We start from the raw sequence: 27,102 nt of genomic DNA, 5'->3' as shown, positions 1-27,102 counted from the left end.
TATGACGTGTGAGACTTTGTTTATAAAACAACATTCATTTGTTACATAGGAAGATCAGAACGATATATGAAAGGCATTTCATGACTTGTTACATTAACCGTGATCTTTTTACAGAAGGAAGTATCTGCTGTTTTTTCAGACCAGTCGTTACTTGACTATTGGTTGTAACCAATAGTTCATGTTACAGAGTTCCAGATTTTAATTTCGTTCTGTTTACTTCAATCTTACATTCATCTCACATTATTATATGTATCGATATATATTTTTGTTTTTGTTTTTAAAAAGTTGTCCTTTCACCAAATGATATGGTGGTTGCTTTGCTGGGCAAACGTAACGGGACAGAAAAGTCAAAAGCAGAAATGATAGGAGAGATGCTAAATTTGGAAGTTAGAAATATTTTATTAATGAAATAAATAAATAAATAAAAGAAAGATAGGGAAAATTAACACTAAACATGTAAAAAATAACATGATGAATTTCGTAATTCTTTGAAATTATTTATCGTGGTTCTCTCTAACTCTTTTCGAGCAACTAACATTAATTTCCAACTGTTGCTAAACAACTTACATTAATTTCATGGCTTTTCATCCTTTCAATTATACAAACTAATAGGCTATAGGGACCACAAATCAATACTAAGATATTTTTTAAATTTGTTTCATAGAATCTCTATGTATTAGTGTATGGGCGCCAGCATATATATATAAAATCATTTTTCTGTTTCTTTTTATTTAAAGAGGTCATATTTTTAATTTTTATTTAATTTTTGTATATAATTATTTAATTATTAACTATTTAATATTTAATATTTAATATTTATGCAATTATGATTATTTTCTTAAATTTAACATAATTTTTTTAACATTCTTTACTATTATTGTTTAATTAATATTTAGAATAATAAGAAATATATACAATTATACCATTTTATAATAAAACAAAGAAAAATATTTTTTAACAACTTTTCTTTTTACAATATTTTAACAATGTGTAACGTGGTGACTTATTATTAATTTGTTTCAAATATTTTTTCAAAAATAAATATTTTTATTTTTTCAATTAAGTCTTTTATAGCGTATTAATTTTTTTCATTTTTTATAAAAATAAAATGTCACATGTCAAAGTTATTTTTAAAAATAATATGATACATATTTGTATATTACAAAATATATAATAATTCTCTAAAATATAATAAATATATAATTATTATATAAAGTTAAGTCAAAATTTTATTATTAAAAGTGGGTTTTAAGTCTAATTCAATCTTACAAAACCAGCTTTTAAGGTGAGGTTTACACTCACTTATAAACTATGAATTAGTTTAGTCTTATTTCTAGTTGATGTGAGATTTCCAGCGTTTATATTAAAATTGTTAAGATAAAAGATTATAAATTATTGTTATTATTGAGCATATATTTATTTTAAAATGATCATTGTATAATATATAACAAATATTTTTGTGTTGAATTTTAGTAAATATGTTACTTTGATTCTATTCTGTAAATTTTTAATAATACCGTAAAATAAATTACAAAAAATAAAAATATAATATGCCATGCAAAAAAGGTCATGTGAGTTTAGATATTTGATAAACATACCCTATCCAATTATTACACATTCCTCTTCTATCAAGCATTTTTTTACTAAAATAACCTTATAATTTCATATTCGATTTCAAATTGAAACCTTCTTCATCAAACAAAGTGGATGTCTTCATGCAAGTTCGACAATTTTTTAAATATTTAAAAAATGGGTATATTTATTAATTAGGCAGAATATATTTGACATTAAAAATAATAATTAATTTTATTAATTTTATATTTTTAATAATTATTATGTTTATTTATTTTAAAAAATATTAAGATTAATTATAATAATGTAATTTTTTTATAAATTTAACTTTCCTAACAATAACAAAAAAATAAAAATAATCCTACTAAATAAACACATTCTTAATTCTTATAATTACAACTTTTTTAATTAAAATTAATCAAATTAAAAAATTTAGATTAGATTTTTAATTTTTTTTCTTATTATACTAAAAGAAAACAATAGTGTACTGAAATACTTGTTTATATTAAAAGTTTTAACTAAATATATAAAGAGGTTTAGGCTAAACATTGATAATTAAGCATAAAAAAATCAAATAGTTTATATATATATATATATATATAGTTTTATATATATATATGTATATATATACTTTGATATTTTAATTAAATAATTTTGAATTAATATAATTTTATAAATAGAGCATACATACTTAAAAAAATTCAATCTAATGATAAATTTCTTTTAAAAAATCATTATTTTTTTGAATACAATGTGTTCTTCCTCAATCATATTCAGATTTTTGTCTAAATATTTTGTTAAATGCATGACAAGTTCCAATAATGAAACTTTTAAATATGATGAAATGTTAACATCAACTATTAATTATGATAATATATACATTTTCTTTATTATGATATAATATATATATTTTTATATATATTGTGATTATCTTACTATATTAGAATTAGTTGTTTGCTGCAGTAGCTATATCTAATTTCTTGATTGACTAAGAAACCAAAATTTTAAAAAAGAAGAATATGGCCTTTTTTTTTTATTTCTTTAAATATTCTCCAAAATTATTAGGTTGATATATGACAAATACAAGCCACCAAACTAAGAAATCAATTTTTTTTTTAAAAAAAGGAATATTATCTTTGGATTTTTCCAAATAAAAATAAAAAATAGTTTGGATCTGAAAGAGGAAACCAAACAGACCCGAAAACTTCTACTTCAATTCAATTCAATTAAAGTCTTTCATCTTACGTTAAAGTCCACTGTTGCTTCTTCTTCTGTCTTCCTATTTCCTAATCCAAATCGAATAATTTTTTCACTGTCAATTGTTGATCTGTGTCTGATTCAGGTTCGTTCTCTCACTTGTTTTGGACTTGATGATGAGTCTACCTTGACTTATGTTTTTGTTTATTCTCTTTAGATTTTCTCTGAGACTGTGATCTGTGGTTGATTTTCGTGTGCTGCCTGCATTTTCACGCGTAGTGGATGTAATGGAGTTCGATTTTTCATTGAATCTTGGCAAAAAAACCATTTGGGTCATTTAGTTTTCGGGATTTGTCAGGAAAAGTGATAAACTTTCATCACCAGGAATCATGAAGTTTCTATTTTCAGCCATTGTTATCCTTTGGTGTGTTTGTGATCTGTTGGTGGTCCATGTTCTCGCAAATTCACGTTTCCCTGAGGAAATGTATAGTTTTGATAGGAACCCCCAGGTGACTTATAAGTATGATCGCATGAGTGAAGTTCAGAAACAGTGTGCATCTGTGTTGTCTGCTTCATCTGAATTGAGATATGAATATAGTGTTACTGGAATGAAAGGAGAGTTTTCTTTTGTGAATGGGGATTGGAGGCAGGATGGGGGTAAGTTTCCCATAATGCCATTTGATGCAAGCAAATCTCCTGGAACCTTGTCTGAAGATCGTGCTTCAATGAACTTGGTCTCTTTTTGGGTTTCGGATGTTGATCTTGACCACCGCTTGAAGAAGTCAATTCCTATCAATGGTTTCATGGTGATTGGCATTACTAGAGATGGCAATTTTGTGGACAATGCATTTGATGGGAATCCTGAGTTTCGTTTATGGCCCAGCCATTCTCAGCTTTCAATCTCCTTTCAAGGGATTTACACCGAATCAAGGAAAAATGGTGGGGAAAGGGTATTGTGTTTGTTAGGGAACACTATGCTTCCTACTCGAGAGGCTGACCCTGCCAACCCGTGGTCATGGATGAAGAATCCGGGTGATATACCGTTGTCAGAAGATGATCAAATTCTGCTTGTTCTTCGGTATCCATTGTCATTCACATTAACAAACAGGATAATCAATGGAGAGCTAAAAAGCTTGAACCGGGAGTCCAATTCTAAATACTTTGATGTTGTTCACATGTTATCACAGTTGGGCAAGTCAGCAAAGTACACATTTGGCTCACAACAGATTGTATCTAAAGCATGCAATCCGTACCCTGTTAAAGATAACCTGACGGATGATGGCATTGCTGTCTACAAAGGGTCAAGGTTTTGTGAAATCCTTGAAGAAATTACTAGAGAAAAACCTTTGTCTGTGGTGTCAAACTGGAGATGTAATGGCACAGATGATTTCTGCAGTAAATTAGGTCCTTTTTTGTCAGATAAGGAAATCAAATCAACGGATGGAGGCTTTCAAGGCGTTAAACTTTATATGCAGGATGTTATCTGTAGTCAAGAAGCTAGCAAGAGTAATACTGGTTCTACTAGGGTATCAACTGTTTTCAGAGCCATTTCTCCATCAGAGAATGAGTATACTGCAGCAAAAAGATCTGGGCCTAGCAACACGTCTCTTGCTGCCGAAGGGATTTGGAAGTCTTCTAGTGGACAGCTTTGCATGGTTGGTTGCCTAGGAGTTGTTGATGCCAAAGGGAGTAGCTGTAATACTCGGATCTGTATGTATATTCCCACCACTTTTTCCTTAAAGGAACATAGTATTATTTTGGGAACTTTGTCTCCCATTAGTAACAGTAGTGCCTTCTTTCCCCTGTCGTTTGAGCAACTTGTGCTACCTTCAGAACTCTGGAACTATTTCAAGCTCACTAACCCACATTACAGTTACTCCAAAACTAATTTGGCTGGTGCTGTCCTAGAAAAAAATGAGCCCTTCAGTTTTACGACTGTCATTAAGAAATCATTGCTAACATTCCCCAAACTTGAGGACAGTGAGGCATTCCAGGATAGCCTGTCTCTTCTTGCAGAAGATCTCACTTATCATGTCTCTGGATTTCCTGACCCTTTGCCCAATGTCTTGGCCCCAAGAGTTGACATTCAACTGGAGATTCTCTCGGTTGGTTCCTTGTTTGGACGCTATTGGTATGATAAAAATGGTTCAGCATCTGAACAGGAAACGCCATATCATGCCACGGCTGCTGAATATACAGAAAAGCAACTCCTTATAAATGTATCTGCACAACTCAGTCTTGCTGGAAAAGGTTACAGTAACTTCTCTGTGCTTTTTCTGGAGGGTCTTTATGATCCACATGTTGGGAAAATGTATCTAATTGGTTGCAGAGATGTGAGAGCATCATGGAAGGTCTTATATCAGAGTTATGATCTTGAGGCTGGAATGGACTGTTTGATTGAGGTGGTTGTGGCTTATCCTCCTACCACAACTCGGTGGCTAGTCGATCCTAGAGCCACAATATCAATAGAAAGTCAAAGGAATGATGATGATTCCCTTAGATTCGATCCTATAAAGCTCAAAACGTTTCCAATCATATACAGGAAGCAACGTGAGGATGTTCTCTCACGCAGAGGTGTTGAAGGGATTCTTCGACTCTTGACACTTTCATTTGCAATTGGGTGCATTTTAAGCCAACTGTTTTATATACAACATAGTGTGGATTCTCTTCCATATATATCTCTAGTGGTTCTTGGTGTTCAAGCTCTTGGGTATACTATTCCTTTGGTCACAGGTGCAGAGGCACTCTTTAAGAAAATGGTTTCCGAATCTTATGATGTGTCATCTAGTGAATTGGAGAGCAGTGAGTGGCTCCATGTCATTGATTACTCTGTGAAACTGTTGTTGATTGTATCATTGCTGATAACTCTGCGACTTTTTCAGAAGGTATGGAAGTCTCGCATCAGATTGCAAACACGTTCCCCTCTTGAGCCTCATCGAGTCCCTAGTGATAAATGGGTATTTCTTTGTACCTTTTTCATGCATGTGATAGGGTATGTTATTGTTTTAATAGTTCATGGCACAAAGACCAGTCAGAAGGATCTTATAGCAAAGACATATGTGGTTGATGGAGGAAATTCTCATCCATTGCCGGTATGGGCAACAGAGTTGCAAGAATATGTAGGTCTTGTTGAAGACTTTTTCTTGCTTCCTCAAATCATTGGGAATCTATTCTGGCATATCCATTGCAAACCTCTCAGAAAACTATATTTTATTGGAATCACTGTGGTCAGACTTCTTCCTCATATATATGATTGCATCAGAGCTCCAGTTTCAAATCCTTACTTCTCTGAGGACTCTGAATTTGTCAATCCAAATTTGGATTTTTACTCCAAATTTGGGGATATTGCTATTTCTGTGACTGCTGTTGTTCTTGCAATTGTGGTCTATATTCAACAAAGATGGAGCTATGAGAAACTGAGTCAGTTTCTGACATTTGGAAAATATAAGCTTCTCCCAACTTTCAAATACCAAAGATTGTCTTCTGGGTCTTGTGAATCTGAACTAGTCCCTGGTATCAATGGTAGTGCTGCAAAAGAGAATGAGCAAGTTGAGGTAGAGTGATGTAAACTTAAGAATTACTGACTAACAACACCTGTTGTACGCCCATGTATGAAAAATAGGTAAGACTTTTGGGTGGATGCATTATTTTGTATGAGGTTGCCCATGTACTGAATAATCAAGTGAATTTTGTTGTGATTTTACACTCTTCAACAACTTCTCATTGTTTTTTCTCCAATTGTTTGCCACATTGCAATGAATTTGTTTATGTATCATGAGCTGTGCGGTAATGAATTTGATGCAGAAAGAGGTTAGAAATGGAAGTTCAATCCAAAAAGAAAAACTGCATGAAGTCAAATAGACCAAAAGAAAAATTAAACTTTGTAGGAACTATAGTAAAAATCATTATTTTGATGTATCAAAACATGTTTTAGTATATCTTATGAACTCGATAAACATTTCAGTAATGATCTGAGTGGTGGTACTGCATAATCGTGTCTTGATTTACTGTTATTGTGCCTTATTTATGAACTGCATCTTCTACAAATTGAGTTTAAAAAGGTTGTGAGGAGGTATTATAAGCCACTTTTAGCTGAAGTGTTCATGGGATAATACAAGTTTAAGATTCTTTGTAAATAGACTGCAATAAAAGCATTTGTAGAAAAGCAAAGCTTAAAAATTTAAAAATGTTTCTCCAATAGATTTCTAATATTGCTTTTCTTCCTTAATATTTAACTTATAGTTTTTTTACTCATAATATTATAAATAATATTCATAATAAGTGAAAAGGAGACAACAATGATTTTTTCTAATATTATAAATGGCCAAAAGGAGTTGACTTGTAAAAGTTATAATGAAGAAAATACTGAGAAAATTTGCTGTAATGATTATACTACATTGAATATCCATAATTATTAACAAACCATATTGGTTTTATTAGATACAACTGTCAACCATCAATTTCATACAGATGAATAAATTTGTTTTCGAAAAATAAAAAATATGGAACAAATTTATTTAAAAATGTAAAGTTTAAAAAATAATTTTCATTTAGATTAAAAATTAATAAAAAGATTAAAAATTTAATCAAGAAAAAAAATCCTTTTACAAATAAATGATAAAAAAAGCAAAACAAGAAAAAAAAGAGAAATAAAAAAGTATGAACCCATCTGATTAGAACACAATGGGCTTACAGTCCAGTTTTGTTTTTATGAGCCCACTCCCTTGTTCATCTCTTTGCACCCTCCCAAATGCTCTCCACTCAGCAACACAGAAAATAACACAAATTTTGACATGTAATAACTCTACAAAGATTTATGCCAATTTAATATAAACGTTACATAGAGTATTTTAAAAGAAATGGAAATTCAATTGAATCAAAAGTAAATATAAAAAAACAATTAAACTAAAATCTTAAATATATAAACCAAATTACTAATTAAGTCTACATTTTAGTAATTAAAATTTTTAATATTATTTTAAATACTGATGTATTAAAAATATTATTTCTCTACTAGTATACCTATTTAAATCAGTATTAAATGATAAGTAATATGAGATTTTGTTTTGTCGTACAGAAAACATTAAATATGAAAACATAATATTCTTAATGTTTGGTAAACTACCGAACTATTCGTGATTTGTGATTTGTGATTGGTGTACTCTAACCAGTGGACTTTGGTGTGTGAACCTTTCTAGCTCCCTTTTGTAGAAAAAGAATATTGTACTGTTAGTATTTCCCATACCACAAATGTAGCCAACATCACGTAAGCTAAACGTTCTTTTCGATCTCCTAATGTTAGACTTATTTCGGATGTCCTACCTATTTTTTCTATATTGTCGATGCCCTTTTTAAATTCATCAACATCTTCCACGCAAATCTATTTACTTTCTTTTAATGCGAGAATGTTAAAGCAAAAACATTTTTTGATTTTGAAGTAAATTTTACTATTTATTTAATCTTTTCTACTATCTTTATATAATTAAATACATAGTAAATCTAATTACTTTCTTTTAATATCAGAATGTTAAAAGCAAAAACGTTTTTTATCATGAAATGAACTTTATAACTCATTTCATCTTTTCTACAATCTTCATATAACTAAATACATAGTAAATCTAATTACTTTCTTTTAATATCATAATGTTAAAGCAAAAAGGTTTTTTTATCATGAAGTAAACTTTACGACCCATCTCATCTTTTCTACAATGTTTATATAATTAAATACATCATAAATCTAATTACTTTCTTTTAATATCAGAATGTTAAAGAAAAAACATTTTTGATCATGAAGTAAACTTTATGACCCATTTCATCTTTTCTACAATCTTTATATAATTATATACATCGTAAATATAATTACTTTCTTTTAATATCAGAATGTTAAACCAAAAACCTTTTTGATCATGAAGTAAACTTTATGACCCATTTCATCTTTTTCTACAATCTTTATATAATTAAATACATCATAAATCTAATTACTTTCTTTTAATATCAGAATGTTAAAGCAAAAATGTTTTTTTATCATGAAGTAAACTTTACCACCAATTTCATCTTTTCTACAATCTTTATATAATTAAATACATAGTAAATATAATTATTTTCTTTTAATATCAGAATGTTAAAGCAAAAATGTTCTTGATCATGAAGTAAACTTTATGACCCATTTCATCTTTTCTACAATCTTTATATAATTAAATACATAGTAAATCTAATTATTTTCTTTTAATATGAGAATGTTAAAGCAAAAACGTTTTTGATCATGAAGTAACCTTGATGACCAATTTCATCTTTTCTACAATCTTTATATAATTAAATACATCTTAAATTTTTCAAAATTGTTAATACAGAATTGAGGTCAACATGAAGAAAGTAGTCAAAAAAGTTTTAAATAGTATCAATATAAATGAAAACTTTAATAATTATTAATAATTAACAAAGCCCCCAGAAAAAAAACTCTTTATTATAAAAATAAATATAAGTAATTTTTATAATTTTTTAAGATAATTTTTACTTATTTTATAAATAATATTTTTATTATAAATAATTATCTTACTCTAAAAAAATATTAAAACGGTTAAATTTTTAAAAATTTGTGACTTAAAAAATAAAACTTGTAAGATAATTATTTTAATTTTAAAAAATAATTATTTAGTAAAATTTTAAAAAAGTGTAATTATATATTTTTAATTATTATTAATTATTAGAATTTTCATTTAAAATTTTTACAATTTATAATAATAAAAAAATGTTAATTTGAATATAATTAGTATTTATTACAATTTTCATTTAAATGTAATAATAGAAATGTTAATTTGTATATAATTAGTAATTATTAAAATTTTCATTTAAATATAATAATAAAAATGTGAATTTGTATATAATTAACAATTTAAAGAGTAACAATTTAAAGAGTAACAATTTAAATGGTAGCAATTTAAATAGAAACTCTAATAATATTAATTTAAATGATAATCATGTTATAATAGAAATGTTAATTTGAATATAACAATTTAAATAGAAATTCTAATAATTACTAATAATTAATCAACATAACCTACATAACTAAAAACACTCTTTGATTTACCACTAATATCTTTTGCTTATTGATTATTCGAGGTCTTTATTATCAGAGAGATTTTGCTTATTACAGGTGAAGTCGTATCTCTTTTGCACGAATTCAAGTAATCAATTATCAAAGTATAAAATCGTTCTAGGAGTGCGCGATTCCCTCCTTCATACTCATGTGTCAATGTAAAATAATTTCTTCATTTGAAATTCTATGAACCCCACAACTTACCTAAATTTAAAATTTTTGTCTATACGCAAAATGTTTTTCAAATTTTGCTAATAACGTAAAAAGAAAACCTTTGTTTTTTTCAATTCCCAAAACATTTTTCATACAAGTGTATTTAAAACTGTAATTAATACATACAATTGCAGAGTAGTTATATTTATGAGCAATCTACTTTTACTGTCACATCACAGTGATTCGAAAACGTAATCTGCAAATTTGTCTGCGAAAGTGAAAACTTTAACATGGTAAACGAGATGACAAACATTTAATGAGACACAACTTTCAACCTTCAACAACGTCATAAATCCAATGTAAAATTCGGTTGTAGCACTAATACCGGCCATTAAAATGTGCAAGCACTATCATTTTCAGTAACCAAAATGGCATGCATGCATTAAAGCAGCGGCTTGACTCGAGGATTTCTCATGGCATATAAACCTTCCACCTGCTATGTTTATCAATCCAGTTTTGACTTTTGCCTATTTGAATGAGAGAACACAGTAAGCAAAGAGAATTCTAAGTTAAAAACAAGAACTTCCATATAAGAAAGTGTGAACAGGTATCTGTGTGTACAACCACACGCTTTCCATTTCCGGCGCTATGAAAACTGAAAACCCAACTGAAAAAGACAACGTTTTTCTTTCTCGTACTGCTGTATATTTCAACTGGCTACAAATAGCACTGTTCTTTGGTCTGTGACTGCATGTGTGAAGCTGCAAAGGTTGTGGTGTGGTAGTTATGGAGGGTAGTGATATATACAGAGCAAGTAATAGTTTACGTGCGAGCAGTTCTACTGCATGGAGAAGGAGTATAATGGAGGGTTTTTCGAGGTCATCACATCATGAAGAGGGAATAGATGAAGAAGCTCTGAAATGGGCTGCACTTGAGAAGCTACCTACTTACAACCGTTTGAAGAAAGGCTTGTTGACCACTTCTCGTGGAGTCGCCAATGAGATTGATATAACTGAACTTGGATTTCGAGAAAGACAGAAACTTTTGGACAGGTTGATCAATGTTGCCTGAAGAGGACAATGAGAGGTTTCTGTTGAAGCTTAAGGGTCGGATTGATAGGTAAAGATTAAGGATGCATTGATGTTGCTTCTTTCCTCTGTTTTTCCATGCTTGTCTCTGTTATTCTGTGATGATCCTTGATAAAGTCTCTCTCTGTTGTTGTGTTTTTATCTGTTTTTGTGATTTAATTTTTCAGAGTTGGGATTGATATTCCGACAATCGAAGTTCGATATGAGCACTTAAATGTTGAGGCAGAGACTTATGTGGGAAGTAGAGCTTTGCCTACTTTTGTAAACTTCGTTACAAACATGGTGGAGGTAGGTACATTTGGCAGATTCTAGCTTTGACTTTTTGTGTTTCTTCTTTTGAGTTAGTTTCTTTCACTCTCTTACAATTTCTTTCTTTTTTTCTCTTTGCCTTTTTAGAGTGTCTTTACTTCTCTCCATATTCTCTCAGGCAAAAAGAAACATGTTACTATCCTTAAAGATGTCAGTGGAATAATCAAACCTCGCAGGATGACACTACTTTTGGGTCCTCCAAGTTCAGGAAAAACCACTCTCCTTTTAGCTCTGTCAGGAAAACTTGATCCAAATCTTAAGGTGAAAAACAATTTCCCTTAATTTTTGCATTAGAAAGTGGTAGTTTTGGTTTAATTTATATGTTTTTGTTGTGTGCTCTAGGCATCGGGGAGAGTGACTTATAATGGGCATGGATTTGACGAGTTTGTTCCTCAGAGAACAGCTGCATATATTAGCCAGAATGATGTTCATGTTGGAGAAATGACAGTGAGGGAAACTTTGGCATTCTCAGCAAGGTGCCAAGGAGTTGGAACACGTTACGGTTAGCCAATTGCTTATTCTTTTTTTTCCTTGTTTTTTGAAAAATGATATTTTCACACACAAATTTTCACATTCAAATTTTCACATTCATTGATACCTGTGCTTTCTTACTTTTTACTTTATTCTACAAAAGTTTACACTTTTATGATTCATTTTATCTTTATATCATATGTAAAATGAACTGTAGAAGTGTGTCATAGTATCATTCTTCTTTTCTTTTTAATCAAACAGTTGCCTACTTTCGCCGATTTATTCATGTGGGGCCTCTCTTCACCATTTGTTATGATCAAGACTTGCTATCTGAGTTGGCTAGAAGAGAAAAAGAAGCAAAGATCAAGCCAGACCCGGACATTGATGTCTACATGAAGGTAAAAGAAAAGCTAAAATTATCAAATCATGTTACATTAATTTAAGATAGTTCTATAGCCATGGATATAATATCTCTGCAATTGAATGTCTTGTGATATACCAGGCAGCTGTAACTGGAGGTCAGGAGGCAAGTCTGGTAACAGATTATGTTCTGAAGGTAACACTAGAACAATGTCCTCTCATGGTTCAAAGAATAGTACAAGATATATGCTTATGGTGCCTTAAAATATTCCAAATTTGGTTTTAGGTTCCATAGAAGTTTATGTTTCTTGTCCGTGCATTTACTAAAAGTAACATGGTTTTAGTATTTTGTCAAGGACTAAATATGCTAAAATGTCTGTAATAAGAAATGAGCCGACAAAACATTTGCTTTTAATACTTTGCAGATTCTGGGGTTGGATATATGTGCTGATACAATGATGGGGGATGAAATGTTGCGTGGTATATCTGGAGGACAAAGGAAGAGGGTTACTACAGGGGAGATGTTGGTTGGACCAGCAAATGCTCTATTTATGGATGAAATATCCACTGGTTTAGACAGTTCCACAACTTTTCAAATTGTGAAGTGTCTCAGGCAATATGTTCACATTCTTGATGGAACTGCAGTTATCTCTTTACTCCAGCCAGCACCGGAGACTTACGAACTTTTTGATGACATTGTTCTTATATCTGATGGCCAAATTGTCTACCAAGGACCCCGTGAACATGTTCTTGAATTTTTTGAATCTGTTGGTTTCCAATGTCCCGAGAGGAAAGGTGTTGCTGACTTTCTACAAGAAGTAAGTTAAAAGTTTTTCTTTTGCATCTCTCGTTTGATGTTTTTGCAGAAACATAAATTTGATGTCTTGTCACAGGTAACTTCAAGAAAGGATCAAGAGCAGTATTGGATGCACAGAGATGAGCCATACAGGTTTGTAACTGTCACTCAATTTACTGAGGCATTTCAGTCATTTCATGTTGGGAGGAGAATTGGAGAAGAGCTTGCAACTCCATTTGACAAGTCCAAAAGCCACCCAGCTGCATTAACCACCAAAAGGTATGGCGTGAACAAGAAGGATTTGGTAAAGGCTAACATCTCAAGAGAGCTTTTGCTCATGAAAAGGAATTCATTTGTTTACATCTTCAAGCTGTTCCAGGTGAGTTCTACTGACTTTATCTAATATGATACATTGATTACTTACAAACTGATTATACTCTCCTACACCACACTATCTGCATGTCTTTCTGCTAGTATGAATGAATGCTTCTAAATTATAATCCTTTATTTGAAACTATAATGATTTTGCTTACTATTGATTTTCCTGTGCTTTACGTAGCTTACGATCTTGGCAATATTGACCATGACAATGTTTCTGCGAACTGAGATGCATCGGGATAACTTGGGTGATGGAGGTGTTTACACTGGTGCTCTATTTTTCGCAGTAGTAATTCTTATGTTTAATGGATTGGCTGAGATTTCAATGACCATTGTAAAGCTTCCTATTTTCTACAAGCAACGAGACCTTCTAGTTTTATCCTTCATGGGCATATGCTATTCCCTCATGGATCCTCAAGATCCCTATTACATTTTTAGAAGCTGCTGTTTGGGTATTTCTGACCTACTACGTAATTGGATTTGATCCAAATGTTTCGAGGTAATCGAGTTTCCTTCATCTATAAGGTCACTTATGCTTTATTTATTTGCTTGTAGTGTTTACTTTTGATGTGAACTCATTCTTTATGTAGGTTTTTAAAGCAGTACCTTGTGCTACTACTGATAAACCAAATGTCTTCTGGTTTGTTCCGAGCTATTGCAGCACTTGGTAGGAACATGATTGTGGCTAACACATTTGGGTCATTTGCACTTCTCATTCTTTTTGCATTGGGTGGCTTCGTTCTATCAAGAAGTGAGTTCAATTAACAATGTCATGAATTTGTTTCTATCATCTCAGATGGTGGTTGATATTAATGCTTCTTTGTTTAAACTGGCAATGAAACAGATGATATCAAGGACTGGTGGATCTGGGGTTACTGGATTTCACCTTTAATGTATGGACAGAATGCAATAGTGGTGAATGAATTCCTTGGAAACAGTTGGAACCACGTAATTTCTTTAACTAGCAACTTTAGATTACTTGCTTTATGTTAAAACATGAGTAAGCCTAATATGTTTGAAATTTAAGTGTGAAGTCTAAGTCTCACATTGGATATAAATGAGAAAGTAGAGCACTGTATAAAAAGGTGAAAGACCCTATTAACTCATTGCTTTAAAGTTTTAGATAGGAGAATGAGTGTCGATCCTTTGTATGGATTAGACTCAGATCTTATTGGTGTTTGTGTCTTACTTGATGAACCTCCTAACATGTTTGCTTTGCAATCACAGTTCACCCCAAATTCAAATAAGACTTTGGGAATTCAAATTCTGGAGTCCCGTGGGTTCTTCACACATGCATATTGGTACTGGATAGGAATTGGGGCATTGATTGGATTTATCTTCCTCTTCAACATTATGTACACTTTGGCTCTCACTTACCTAAATCGTGAGTAGTTTCACATTTGTTTGTTTAATATTCTTGTAGCAAAGCAAAACTTGATCAACACGTCTATATTGTTTTTGCAGCATTTGACAAGCCGCAGACAACAATAACTGAAGAATCAGAAGGTGGTGTGGCTAATGGGAGAGCACGAGAAGAAGAATTAACATGCTTAGGTGATATATCTTATTTATATCTTTCATGAAAACTCAATGCATGCATACTATTTTCAATTTCAGTATATGTCCTTCAAGTGAACAGTTTTTTCACTGTCATGCAGAAAGTTACTGGAAGTGCTAATTCTGTCGTGAGTTGTAGCCGTAGAAAGAATAGAGGAATGGTTCTTCCTTTTGAACCATATTCTATCACATTTGATCAAATAGTGTACTCTGTTGATATGCCACAAGTAAGTCACTTAAAAGTTATAACTAAGATTTTGGATTCTAATAGTGATTTTAACTAAATTTCCCTTTAGTTAAAACATAGTTCTTGGAATTGGCAGGAAATGAAGGATCAAGGTGTAAGGGAGGACAAATTGGTGCTTTTGAAAGGTGTGAGTGGTGCATTTTGTCCTGGTGTTCTCACAGCTTTGATGGGTGTAAGTGGTGCTGGAAAAACTACATTGATGGATGTTTTAGCTGGAAGGAAAACTGGTGGCTATATTGAGGGAAACATAAAAGTTTCTGGTTATCCCAAAAGGCAAGAAACATTTGCTCGTATTTCTGGTTATTGTGAGCAGAATGACATCCACTCTCCTCATGTTACCGTCTATGAGTCCTTGGTCTACTCTGCATGGCTTCGTTTGACAGCAGAAGTTGAATCCAAGACTAGAAAGGTTAGCTGCAACTTAAGAGTCAAAACCTAACACCCTATGGCTTTGAGTAATGATAGCATGACACACTTTTACATTCATTTGACTCAGATTACAAGAGTAAAATGATCATAAAAATGTAAACTTTTATATTTTTTCAAGAAAGAAGAGAGTAAAAAGTAAAGAATGATAGTGTCAAATGAATGTACAAAATTTAGGTGTGTCAAAGAATCATTTTTCTTGAAGTAATACCGTCCAAAGCAATTTACAAAGTTAATGTGTTCTACTCTAATAAAAAGAATTGGCTTTTTGATCTCAAGAGACTAACAAATATCCAAACACAAAAATGATTGTTGTCACTTACTGATTTGAATATGGTTGCAGATGTTCATTGAGGAAGTCATGGAACTGGTGGAGTTGAATCCATTGAGGAACTCACTGGTTGGTTTGCCTGGTGTGAGTGGTCTCTCAACAGAACAACGTAAGAGGCTAACAATAGCAGTTGAATTAGTGGCTAATCCGTCCATAATTTTCATGGATGAGCCTACTTCTGGGTTAGATGCTAGAGCTGCTGCAATTGTTATGAGAACTGTTAGGAACACAGTTGACACTGGAAGAACAGTTGTTTGCACCATCCATCAGCCAAGCATTGACATATTTGAAGCATTTGATGAGGTGAGAAACAGTATGAGAAGATATTTGAAGATGTGTTTAATAGTTTTTCTCCATCACACTATGTTTAATATATGCTTACATGTTATTTTAGTTATTCCTAATGAAGCGTGGAGGACAAGAAATATATGTTGGACCATTGGGTCGCCATTCTAGTCAATTGATCAAGTATTTTGAGGTTAGTTGAAAGAAGTCCCGCATCGACTAGAGATAAAGCCAATTTATAATATATAAATAGGTGTAAACCAATTTTATGGGGTTGAGTTAGACTTAAAGTTCACTTCTTAACAAATGTAATAATATTTGTGCTAGTATTTACTTCTTTTTCATTCTCTTCTTTTGGCAAGAGCATTGAAGGGGTTAGTAAAATCAAAGATGGCTACAACCCAGCAACTTGGATGTTGGAAGTCACAACTCCAGCACAGGAACTTACTTTAGGTGTTGACTTTCATGAAACATATAAAAATTCTGAGTTGTACAGGTAAGCTACTATGTAATGTATACTTAAAGTCCACTTTTTAACATGGTATCAAAACTATAGTTAGAGCCTATCGTAGTGATATTTGCTGTTTGTTGAAAATATTGTTCTACCTGCTATTCGGGCCGAACCACCCATTAATATCTAGTCTCCTGCTTAAGATGTATATAATTGGCGTGAGAATGGTGTGTTAGAAGCCTCACATCAATTAGAGATAAGGCCAATTTATAGTATATATAAGTAGGTGCAAACCTCACCTTATAAGTTGGTTTTGTAGGGTTGAGTTAGACTTAAAATCTATTTCTTTAACACTTTCATTAACTATACTTAGATGTTTGTATGAATTTATATTGGCTAAGACTATTATACACTAATGACTATTCTTCAGGAGAAACAAGCAACTTATAGCAGAACTAGGCAACCCCGGTCATGGATCAAAAGACATTCATTTTCCTACTCGATACGCTCAGTCACTTTTGGTTCAATGTCTAGCTTGCTTATGGAAACAACATTGGTCATATTGGCGCAATCCACCATATACAGCAGTGAGATTTCTATCAACTACTGTCATAGCTGTGATGTTTGGAACAATGTTTTGGGACCTTGGAGGCAAATAGTAAGCCAAATTTCTTTAACTCAAGAAAAAAAAAGATATCAAATTTAGCTAATTTTGTTTTTCTACTAAAATTCTGATTCCTTTCAATGGCTTCCAGCTCTAGCAGACAGGACCTATTTAATGCAATGGGTTCAATGTATAACGCTGTTCTCTTTGTTGGTATCCAAAATTCTGCTTCTGTACAACCCGTAGTAGCCATTGGAAGAACTGTCTTTTACAGAGAAAGAGCTGCGGGAATGTATTCTGCATTTCCATATGCACTTGCACAAGTAAAAAGATCACTTTTTTCTTATAGAGGAACAACAATTGCAATATAACTCACGTACCCATTTTAACACAACTCACTTTTTCTGTCATAGGTTATAATTGAGCTACCTTATATTTTTGTGCAAGCTACAACATATTCTGTCATAGTTTATTCCATGATGGGATTTGAATGGACTTCAGAGAAGTTCTTTTGGTACATGTTTTTCATGTACTTCACATTGTGCTACTTCACCTTCTATGGCATGATGACTGTGGCTGTCACACCAAATCACCATGTTGCTTCTGTTGTGGCTGCTGCATTTTATGGAATTTGGAACCTTTTCTCAGGATTTGTCATTCCACGACCTGTAAGTATTACCAAACTTTGTATACGTAAAAGGTTTAATTGCTTTGTTTATTCCTATTTTTATCAGTGTATATCAACTTAGTCCTTTTTTAAAAAAGTGTTAAACTTTGTCCAACTTTAAATACATAATATGTAAAAGATTTCATTGTTGTGTGTTAATTTGGACGAAATTGACATTTTTCAAAAGATAGAGACTAAGTTGATACATAACAACAAAAGTAGGGACTATTAGAAGAATTAAACTAATGTGACGTATGATATAGACTGAACAATTAACACTCAGGATCGTTCGATCCATCTATTGGTTAACAAAACCTATGTAAGAAGATTCAAAATTTATGATGATCTCACTTTTCTTTCCCTTTTGGTAACTTTTTTGTAACAGAACATGCCTGTGTGGTGGAGGTGGTATTACTGGGCATGCCCTGTGGCCTGGACCATATACGGGTTGCTTGCATCACAGTTTGGAGATATAACCGATGTGATGAAGTTAGAAAATATTTCAGTGCAAGAGTTCTTGAGAAGTTATTTTGGTATCAGACATGACTTCATAGGAGTTTCTGCAATCATGGTTTCTGGTTTTGCAGGCTTGTTTGCTGTTATTTTTGCTGTCTCAATCAAGGCCTTCAACTTCCAAAAGCGATAGATTAGTCAACATGAGTGGTTTTATACGTTTTCAAAGAATACCTTCGTAGATTACTGTAATGTCTTGTATATTGGTTGCTTTTTCTGTTTATATACTTTTGAAAAATAAGAGATGTACTGTGTAGAGCAACTTCAAAAATATTTCATGGACTGGATAGTGTATACATTTAGAGGGAAAAAAAGTAAAAGAAATATTTATAATTCTAATTAAATATATTTAAGTGTCCTTTTTTGTAATTTTTTTTGGTGTATTTGATAAAAGTTACTAACCATTGATTTATAGATTGAGTTCTAGTACTAATAGTTAATCCCTTGAATACTTAATAAAAATTTATTTAAGATTCACCATGTATAACAACTAATGTGTTAAATTTTATTTTTAGCAATCAAATTCATTAGGTGATTTTGTCCTATCAAAATATGGAATATAATTTCCAATTAAATTTCGCATCATTAAAAACCATGATGATTGAATCACTGACATATATTTTTTATCTATTCTTTCTTCTTTCCAACTTTTTGTATTTAAAATACTAAGAATCAATGAACCAAAAAGTTATTACTTTAATTCCAAACCTATTTCTTTCCTACTTTTATTTACCATCCAACAATTTGAGCAATAAGAAAATTTTACAAGTTCAAGAAAAATAAATAATTTATCACAAAAATTAAAATGATTTAACAAATTGGGCAAATAATATTTCCAAAATATTATTATTTTTTTAATTCATCCTTTATCATCTTAACAATTTTTTATTAACAGTAAGATTATATATAATCTTATATAAATTACCTGATTATACTCAAGATATTTTATATTTAGTTTTCAATATTTACATGGATATTTCAACTTCTTACAAGGTAAACACTAAAATAAATTTAGTTTTCACCGTCACAAATTTCACTTGGTAACGTGGATAGTATTTTTATAAATATTTCGTTTAAATTAACATTAGATTACCTTCCACAAATGTCGATTCTACGCTTAACATTAGTCATCGATTCAATAGACGAAAAATGATGTTGGATTACCCTTTGACCAATGTTAAATGAAGAATTAACGTATGATAAGAGGTGAATCGACGTCAATTAGTCTTTTAAAATTTTAGAAAATAACATTAACCCTCATCTTTCCCTTTCTTGTTTGCACAAAATCTTATTCTCATAAGAACAAATTCTTCAACTCATTTCACTTAATTTTGTTGTTGTGGTTTTTGTTTGGATTCAAACTTTCATTCTTCCCGATTTCATTTCGCATTAAGTTTCATATTTTTATTCATTAAAGGTTGTGTCTTGTGCATTGAGGTGATTTTTCTCATCTCTTCTATTTTAGTTTAACTCGTAATTTTTTAAAATTTACTAAAAATATTTAGAAAATGATTTTTGACTCAATTTCTTGTGTGGTAACTTCTATTAAGTTATATTCAAATGTATAATGTTCACATTTGACACATTAATCACAAATTTAAAATTGTCAAGATTTGATTATTAAAAACTTTAAATAATCATAATTTTTGCTATATAGACTTTGAATGGAGACGTTTCAAAAATGAAAGTTGTTATAAATGAGATGATGAATGCCTTGGCTCCTAAAGGAGAATGGGTGGTGAAATTTTAAAAATTTCACCATTTAATGTATGATTTTTTATTTTTTTAGTATTTTTCATCCATTTTTTTTATACTTTACAATGTTTATTTGAGATTCTCATACTACTTAGAAAATTTAATTTTTTTTTGTATATTATTGTATCATATAATGATTTCTAATGCTTTTAAATGACATAAATTTTGGCCTAAAATTAAAAAAAAGAAAAGCAAATTTTTGTCTATTATCCCTACATCAGATCAGATGTAAATTAACGTCAATGTCTTACCTTTCAACAGATGATGTAAAATGTTTTTTCTATGTTAGTAAAAGTATTTTGTGTTTTAATAAATCTCCCTCTACCTATCTTTCTTGTCTTATTAGTCTCCAAGTGCATTAAACGATTCTACTAAAGTAATACTTGATAAATCTCTTCATATATACATTCATATCACAATTTTAACTTCAAATCTTTCTTCCAATGATATAGAGGCGTTCGATTTCAGCAATACAAATATGTGTTTTTATTATTTTTTAATAATTTTATATCGCTTAGGAGTTAATGTCAATATTAGTTTAAATATATTTTTTTTAATTATTTAAAATATCTTTTAAAGAGAAAATTGTAATACAGTTTATGTTTCAAAACGGACAACACACTCAATACAATAACATAATTTAATCTAAAACTTACTTTCTGGTAAAAGAAAATATGCAGAAGAATAAATCACAAATTTCTGCAATCTATACAATACAATGGCTGATTAAGTGATGTGTCATTTGGCTATAACCATCAACAAACAGCTTCTATATTACTGATTTATTCACACTTAGCAAGAAGTTATATGTAAGCTTTCTTCTACTGATTTGGATAGACATAAAAATGTATTCTTATAAATGATAATAGTTGATAGAAAGAAAATGTGAAATTAATAGTTGGAAAAAATATTTTCTATAGTTGTGTGAGTTTATCAAATGTTAGTGTAGATAGATATTTATATACTCTATAAAATCATATAATTATTCTAGAGAATGTTAATTAGAATGTTTTAAATTTTTATCTATATAGAATATTCATAATCTCCTATCTTAATTTTTTCATACATTTCTCTAAAACTTGTATTATATTAATTTTAATAATATTGGTGTCTGTACTATCACTTCAAAAATAAGGAACAAAATATTTTCTCAGTAAATATATACCTTTTTTCTGTCGTAAATTGAATATTAATGCAATTTATTTAAAAATAAATGAAAATAAAAAATTAACATTTTCTTGAAAATTTTAAACACCATTAAATTTGAATTTCTTTTAAATATTAAAACGGTATTTATTTTTACACGAAGTGTAAGATCAGACGAAGATATAAAAACAAGATAAAACAACAACAGTTGAATGAGAGAATCAGAGTTTTTAACATAATGTTTAATAAGGTGACAATTTTATAAGCACCAAACATGACAAAAAACTCTCATCTAGTGAAGGCTTCAACCATTACGTATGCGCTTACGTAATAACTTCAAAAGCGATTAACATTTATTAATACATACTCATAATAATCTAAAATTAATTCAACAATCAAACAATGCTGATCTAAAAAATTCCAACATGCCCATTATATTAATATTGAGAATAACCAGACATCATAGATTCATGAATTACATGAAAGAAAATTAAAAGAAATATTAATGATTGAGAAATAGGATTAATGAACTCAGAAAAACAAAACCACCATGCAAATACAAGGAACTAAACAAAAACCTTTTGTCATGAATCAAATGCAGATGCATCAACTGAATGTTGTGAAACTGATGAAAAAATCACGAATAATATTTTCTTATATGTGTAATTATATCAACGGAATATAACAGAAACTTAACATTTAGAACAATTTTTTCAGTTCTCATCAGCATAGTCTATGCCGCAGAATGCTTTGATTCGAGACTTGGATTGAAGGGCCTTCTTTGTTGCATAGAAACGCAGATATTCATAATGATCAAATGGCTTATATTGTCTTGGATGTTCTTCATCAACAAGCTCTTCTTGTGGTTCAATCACCTTGCCACCAAGTGAAAACAGTCCCATCGAATACCTTTCCTTCTTTCCACTTATAATCACTCGGTGCTCACAACACTGCATTCTATCATTACTCCAAACCTAAAAAAAAGAGATATTAGCACGCTTATTATGCTTTGATTCACAAAAATCGAAATATAAAATAATGCGATGACATTTTTAAAATTTTCATAACAGTATAGCGTATATAATCTCGGTTCTATACAGAATCGAGACCAAAAACTCGGTTCTGTGTATAACCGAGATCAAAAACTCGGTTATCTGTATAACCGAGATCAAAAACCCTATAAGATACTGGACATGATGACGTAGAAGTATGATATGTAAGAAAAAAAAAAGAAAGGAGATTTTGATTCATGGATTTAGTTTTGGTAGATGTGAAAAATGACCGACCTTAAATGCATCGCCTGCAAGGATGAGAAACATGAAGGGAGAGGGATCAATGTCAGTCCAGTCTTCATTTTTCAGTTTTACTTGCAGACCATTTACGTTGTTCTGATGCAAAATGGTAAAGAATGATGTGTCTGTGTGAGCATGCAATCCCAGATTATTTTCATGCTTCTGTGGCACTCTATATTTGAAGCTCCGAAGCATGTACTTGGTTGATTCCAGAAGAGAATCACAGTGCTTTTGATCCACTCCATACCCATCAAACACCATTCTTTTACTCATATGATCCAATTCTACAACCAGCTTTGCATACAGACTCATAGTCTCACTATATATTCACAGCATGAAACATTAGAAACAATATAAATATGTAAAAAAACCAGACAACATAACTGAGTTGATCTCAAAAAGTACCAGAAATGATCATGTCCTGCTGGCCACATTAGCTTCGTGAACTTCTGAATTTCTTCTGTGGTCAATGGATCGTTGATCCCTAGAGATTCATACAGAGGGGCATGAGCATTTTGTCCATAGTAACCATGGTAGGGTTTGTCACTGATCTTTTGCATTTTGGTTTCCAATGGAAGATCAAATTGTTCTTCCATTAGAGTAAAAACTGAGTTGTGAAGCTCCGTAGGAACTTTATCATACAACGCATAAAAACAACCATGATCTTCAAGTGCATTTCGGATCACTTTGCATGCTGAAGCCCATTTTGCTGTACCTGGTTTCATCTCCTTATCACTGAAGTCTACTACAGGAACCTGACAAATATTTTGGGAAATCATCATCGTAACAATGTTTCTAACCTTAATTTCTCCAAGAAACTACAAATACTAGGTTGCCGCTGTTAATCAGATTTATTTATAGATGTCTGCCTATGCAGTGGAGCTCATTCTCCAGGTTTTAGGCCTTGCTTTTCTGGTTTACTTTAAATTTATATCAGTTTTGTTGGAGTCTAAGTCTCACATTAGATAAAAATGAAAAAATAAAACATTATATAAAGATGAAAGACTCGTTAATCCATTATCTTATGATTTTAGATAAAAAAGTAGTATCAATCTCTTATAGAAATTCATATCTGATTGATGTTTGTATGTAAGACGATGATGACGATGGAAAAAATAAATTAATTATCTCTATATTTACATTAATATAAATAGAGGATTAAGCTACCTCCATTCTCTCTTACGTATATCAAGAAATTAATTATACAGTGAGCAATAATTCTGAACATGATGCACTTTTGAAATCCCATCATGTTTCATTAAAAATTATAACATTCTTTTCAACCAAATTGGATAATATTCAAAATGAATATATGGAAAAATGATTTATAAAGGAATGGTCCGTCTGAGAACGAATGAAAGGGAACATTCATGATATGCAAGCAAAAAAGTCAAAGAAACATAACGTTACTCTTTTCCCTCTTGCTTTGAGACATGTAATATAGACAAAACTGAAAACTCGAATAATGGAACCAGACCAATGGTTGAAAATTAAAACAACATTCATCGATTAAAACAAACCACAAGAGTGTAGAAAAAAGATATACGATGATCTTGTTAGAAAATAAGAGCATGGAATTTTTTATGATACCATTCAACCAATCATAATGCTGTGCATTTAAGTTAATTAATTAATTAATTTGTTAATTATATTTATATCACAGCTAAGCCTATTGGAAAGTGTTTTAGACCTAGTGAATAGGGCACCGTGTTAAGTGAATGGCTCAAGGACTATCATGGGTTGGCAAGAACAATAAAGAAAAACTTAGGTTAGGGATGATAGCATAACATCATGTGTCAACACCTTTAAACCTTGGACCAGACATTGTTGTGTTCATCAAAGTGTGTTTTATTATAGTTCTTGATATTAAAGTGTGTTTTATTTTAAGTTATGTTCACTTTCATTGCAATGGATCAATCTTAAGCAGATAATATATAATAACAATACTAGATATATATAATATTTTATCAAAAATATATTTTAAGAATAAGTTTTCAGTCAAACAATGGAATTGATTAGACATGATATATTTGAGTAATTAATTTAGTATTGTTTTAAAATTAGCCTTGTTTTATTAGTATAATCTTTTAGTAAGATTTTAGATTATTACAGAATTATAAAACTCAAAATATTATTATTTTTATATGCATATATTTAGACGCATGTCCAAAATTTTAAAAATAAATTTTAGTTATAATAAGATAATCATTAATGAGTTTGAAATTAGAAAAGTACACATAAATGGCATAATTGATTGAGCCATTTAATTAAAACATTTTAAAATTGTCCTATACCCTAATAAATATAACACAGGTTCATAATACTGACGATTTTTATGATGGTATAAAATAAAATTTATTATTTATTTCAATGTGTTCACTTATAAGTTTTTTCTAGGAACACATTCTTTTACTTATTTTTTAACAGATTATTTCCAGTTATAATAGGCGTATTCCCTTAATGTATAATATTTTAATTATTATTTTTCACCTTTTATACGAGTAATTGGTTTATAAAATAATTTTATGATCAAATAATTTGAAACTATTTCTTTGCTGGCAACATAAGTTCTAAATATTTGTGCATCTCAATTTGAAACTCCGTTTTTCTCTTCACTAAATTTGCTTATACTATATCATAATTTACTTATACAGAATTTATGCTATTAAATAATTTTTTATATGAAAAGTTATAAGACGATGGATTGTTGTTCGGAGTAGTGAGTTTATCTCTTCCACATTCTTCCACATTAGTATACTCTCTCTAACGGAAAGGTAGTTTTGACCCTCCACCGGATTCATTATCAGTTATGAATACTTTTTCATATTGTCGAGTACACTTTCTATGAAAATGTAACTTTGATCCTCTAGCGAAAACATTTACCAACCACGAGTATCTCTTCATACTGTTGGGTAAATTTTCCCTCCAACGAAAAGGTATCTCGCAATACCAATGAAACTTAAGTCAAAACACATAAAAAATTGACACCACTATTAACCTAAAACCTTAAGACAATGAGTTAATAGATCTTTCTTTACCTTTACATAATGTTTCACTTTGTCATTTCTACTAAATATAGGACATAAACTCGCTTGAATTCTGAACCATCATTTGTTAATATATGTAGTTTTATTGTCTTTATAAATGTTTAGCTTATTTTATTTATACATCAAAGGGAAAAGAACATGGCTCCATTGAATTCTATAAGTCAAAGCATGGCAAATTCCCAATCAACAACGGTCATTATGCACTCCATGTGATAACTAAGTCAAATTCTATATTTTCTTATAACAATTTCACGAGAGATCCAATTTAATTTCGGCAAGTTGGAATAAACACATTTTTTTTTCTTTCATAGTTTTCTTTATCTTAATTCGTCTACGTACGGAAACTGATTAAGTCTTATTGGAACTTGACATTATTTTTTTATTACTTTTTACATGGAGGATAAATTCAAATGTGTAGAGATTATTCGTTTCATTTGTTAGAGTGCATATTTTGCAAATTAAAGTTGTGTATGATATATATGAGGACAAAAGGTAAAAATAATGTGAGTTTGTATATTTGCTAGAATGCATAGTTTCGTATCACAACTATAAATTTATTTATCCTTATAAGTTATTTTTGGACAATAATTTCATAAGGAGTAATTATTTATTTTGAGGTCTAGAGAGAGAAGTTGTTTATATTAACAACTCTTTTTTTAAGTGTTTTCTATCTTATTTTTATTTGTGACTATAGTTGTTACTTTTTTATTTTTCTTGCATTTTTTATGTATTTATTGGAAATTCTCTAATACTCTTTAATAATCATAGTATATTTCAACCAAGCATCTTTTTTACCCTTTAATTAACAGATTTTTTACATTAAAAATCTTTGTATGTCGTGTGCTTTTGTTCTTCTTTGATTCTGTTGTAGTGTTCTATTTTTATTGGTGAATTTTGATTTTGTTTATATATATTGCCCTATTATTATGTTGTTATGCAAGGATATAAAAGAACTTAAGGTACAAGGAGAAAGATTAAAAAATTCTTTCAAAAATTTCTTGAGTGAAATGAGTACGTGAAAGAATTATAAAAGGATCCAATTGACAAAGTAAATATGAATACCGTAAGTGAACTTGGAGTGTTGAATGTTGATAAGTGTGAAAAAAGAGTTGTTTTTACACTTATAAATGATCTCAATCTTCTAATTATTCATGTTATTACTCAGTGAAATGTTGTAATAGGTAGTAGAATGTTTTTATAAATTATTGTACAGGAAAGGATGTATAGTTGAGAGTCTGTCAGCCAATTCTCGCATAGCGCAAGCCAAAACTCGCACTGCCAGGAAACATAAATTCGCATAGCGCATCATTACTTGTGCGCTGTGCGAATAACATCAGTTGAGAGGCAGCAGTTACATGAAA

At 30.6% G+C, this 27,102-nt stretch overlaps 2 protein-coding genes and 1 pseudogene across 4 annotated transcripts; 2 read left to right on the top strand and 1 right to left on the bottom strand.

Annotated features, from left to right (window-relative positions):
- Positions 1-2,758: 2,758 nt before the first annotated feature.
- LOC124835592 (PII, uridylyltransferase (DUF2921)) lies at positions 2,759-6,470 on the top strand. 2 transcript variants are annotated; one of them, XM_047310556.2, is made up of 2 exons: positions 2,759-2,914; positions 2,987-6,470. In XM_047310556.2, exon 2 carries the CDS (start codon positions 3,159-3,161, stop codon positions 6,330-6,332), a length of 3,174 nt encoding a protein of 1,057 aa, XP_047166512.2. In that variant the 5' UTR covers positions 2,759-2,914; positions 2,987-3,158; the 3' UTR covers positions 6,333-6,470. The 2 variants fall into 2 exon arrangements, with proteins under 2 accessions (XP_047166512.2, XP_087958495.1); XM_088102369.1 differs by having other exon boundaries at positions 2,762-2,914; positions 3,049-6,470.
- A 4,091-nt stretch (positions 6,471-10,561) lies between these two features.
- On the top strand, positions 10,562-18,847 carry LOC124835591 (pleiotropic drug resistance protein 1-like; annotated as a pseudogene). The gene is made up of 21 exons (XR_015782781.1): positions 10,562-11,137; positions 11,274-11,394; positions 11,503-11,676; positions 11,758-11,917; positions 12,208-12,284; positions 12,389-12,442; positions 12,672-13,064; positions 13,140-13,421; positions 13,602-13,919; positions 14,011-14,171; positions 14,265-14,368; positions 14,648-14,804; positions 14,885-14,974; positions 15,038-15,204; positions 15,301-15,633; positions 15,994-16,284; positions 16,376-16,459; positions 16,629-16,762; positions 17,148-17,375; positions 17,473-17,989; positions 18,374-18,847. The product of XR_015782781.1 is annotated as a pleiotropic drug resistance protein 1-like (transcript).
- A 3,082-nt stretch (positions 18,848-21,929) lies between these two features.
- On the bottom strand, positions 21,930-23,573 carry LOC124835599 (putative 2-oxoglutarate-dependent dioxygenase AOP1). The gene is made up of 3 exons (XM_047310564.2): positions 23,100-23,573; positions 22,689-23,013; positions 21,930-22,376 (listed from the first exon to the last, which is right to left on the bottom strand). The coding sequence occupies exons 1-3, from the start codon at positions 23,474-23,476 to the stop codon at positions 22,116-22,118; spliced, it is 963 nt and encodes a 320-aa protein (XP_047166520.1). The 5' UTR covers positions 23,477-23,573; the 3' UTR covers positions 21,930-22,115.
- Between the last annotated feature and the right edge of the window lie 3,529 nt (positions 23,574-27,102).

The sequence above is a fragment of the Vigna umbellata genome, chromosome 11 (genome assembly GCF_029865625.1).
Source record: "Vigna umbellata cultivar VRB3 chromosome 11, Vumbellata_1.0, whole genome shotgun sequence".
NCBI classification, from domain to species: domain Eukaryota; kingdom Viridiplantae; phylum Streptophyta; class Magnoliopsida; order Fabales; family Fabaceae; genus Vigna; species Vigna umbellata.
The sequence above is the reverse complement of the archived record's forward strand: the minus strand, read 5'-3'. Positions and strand labels throughout refer to the sequence as shown.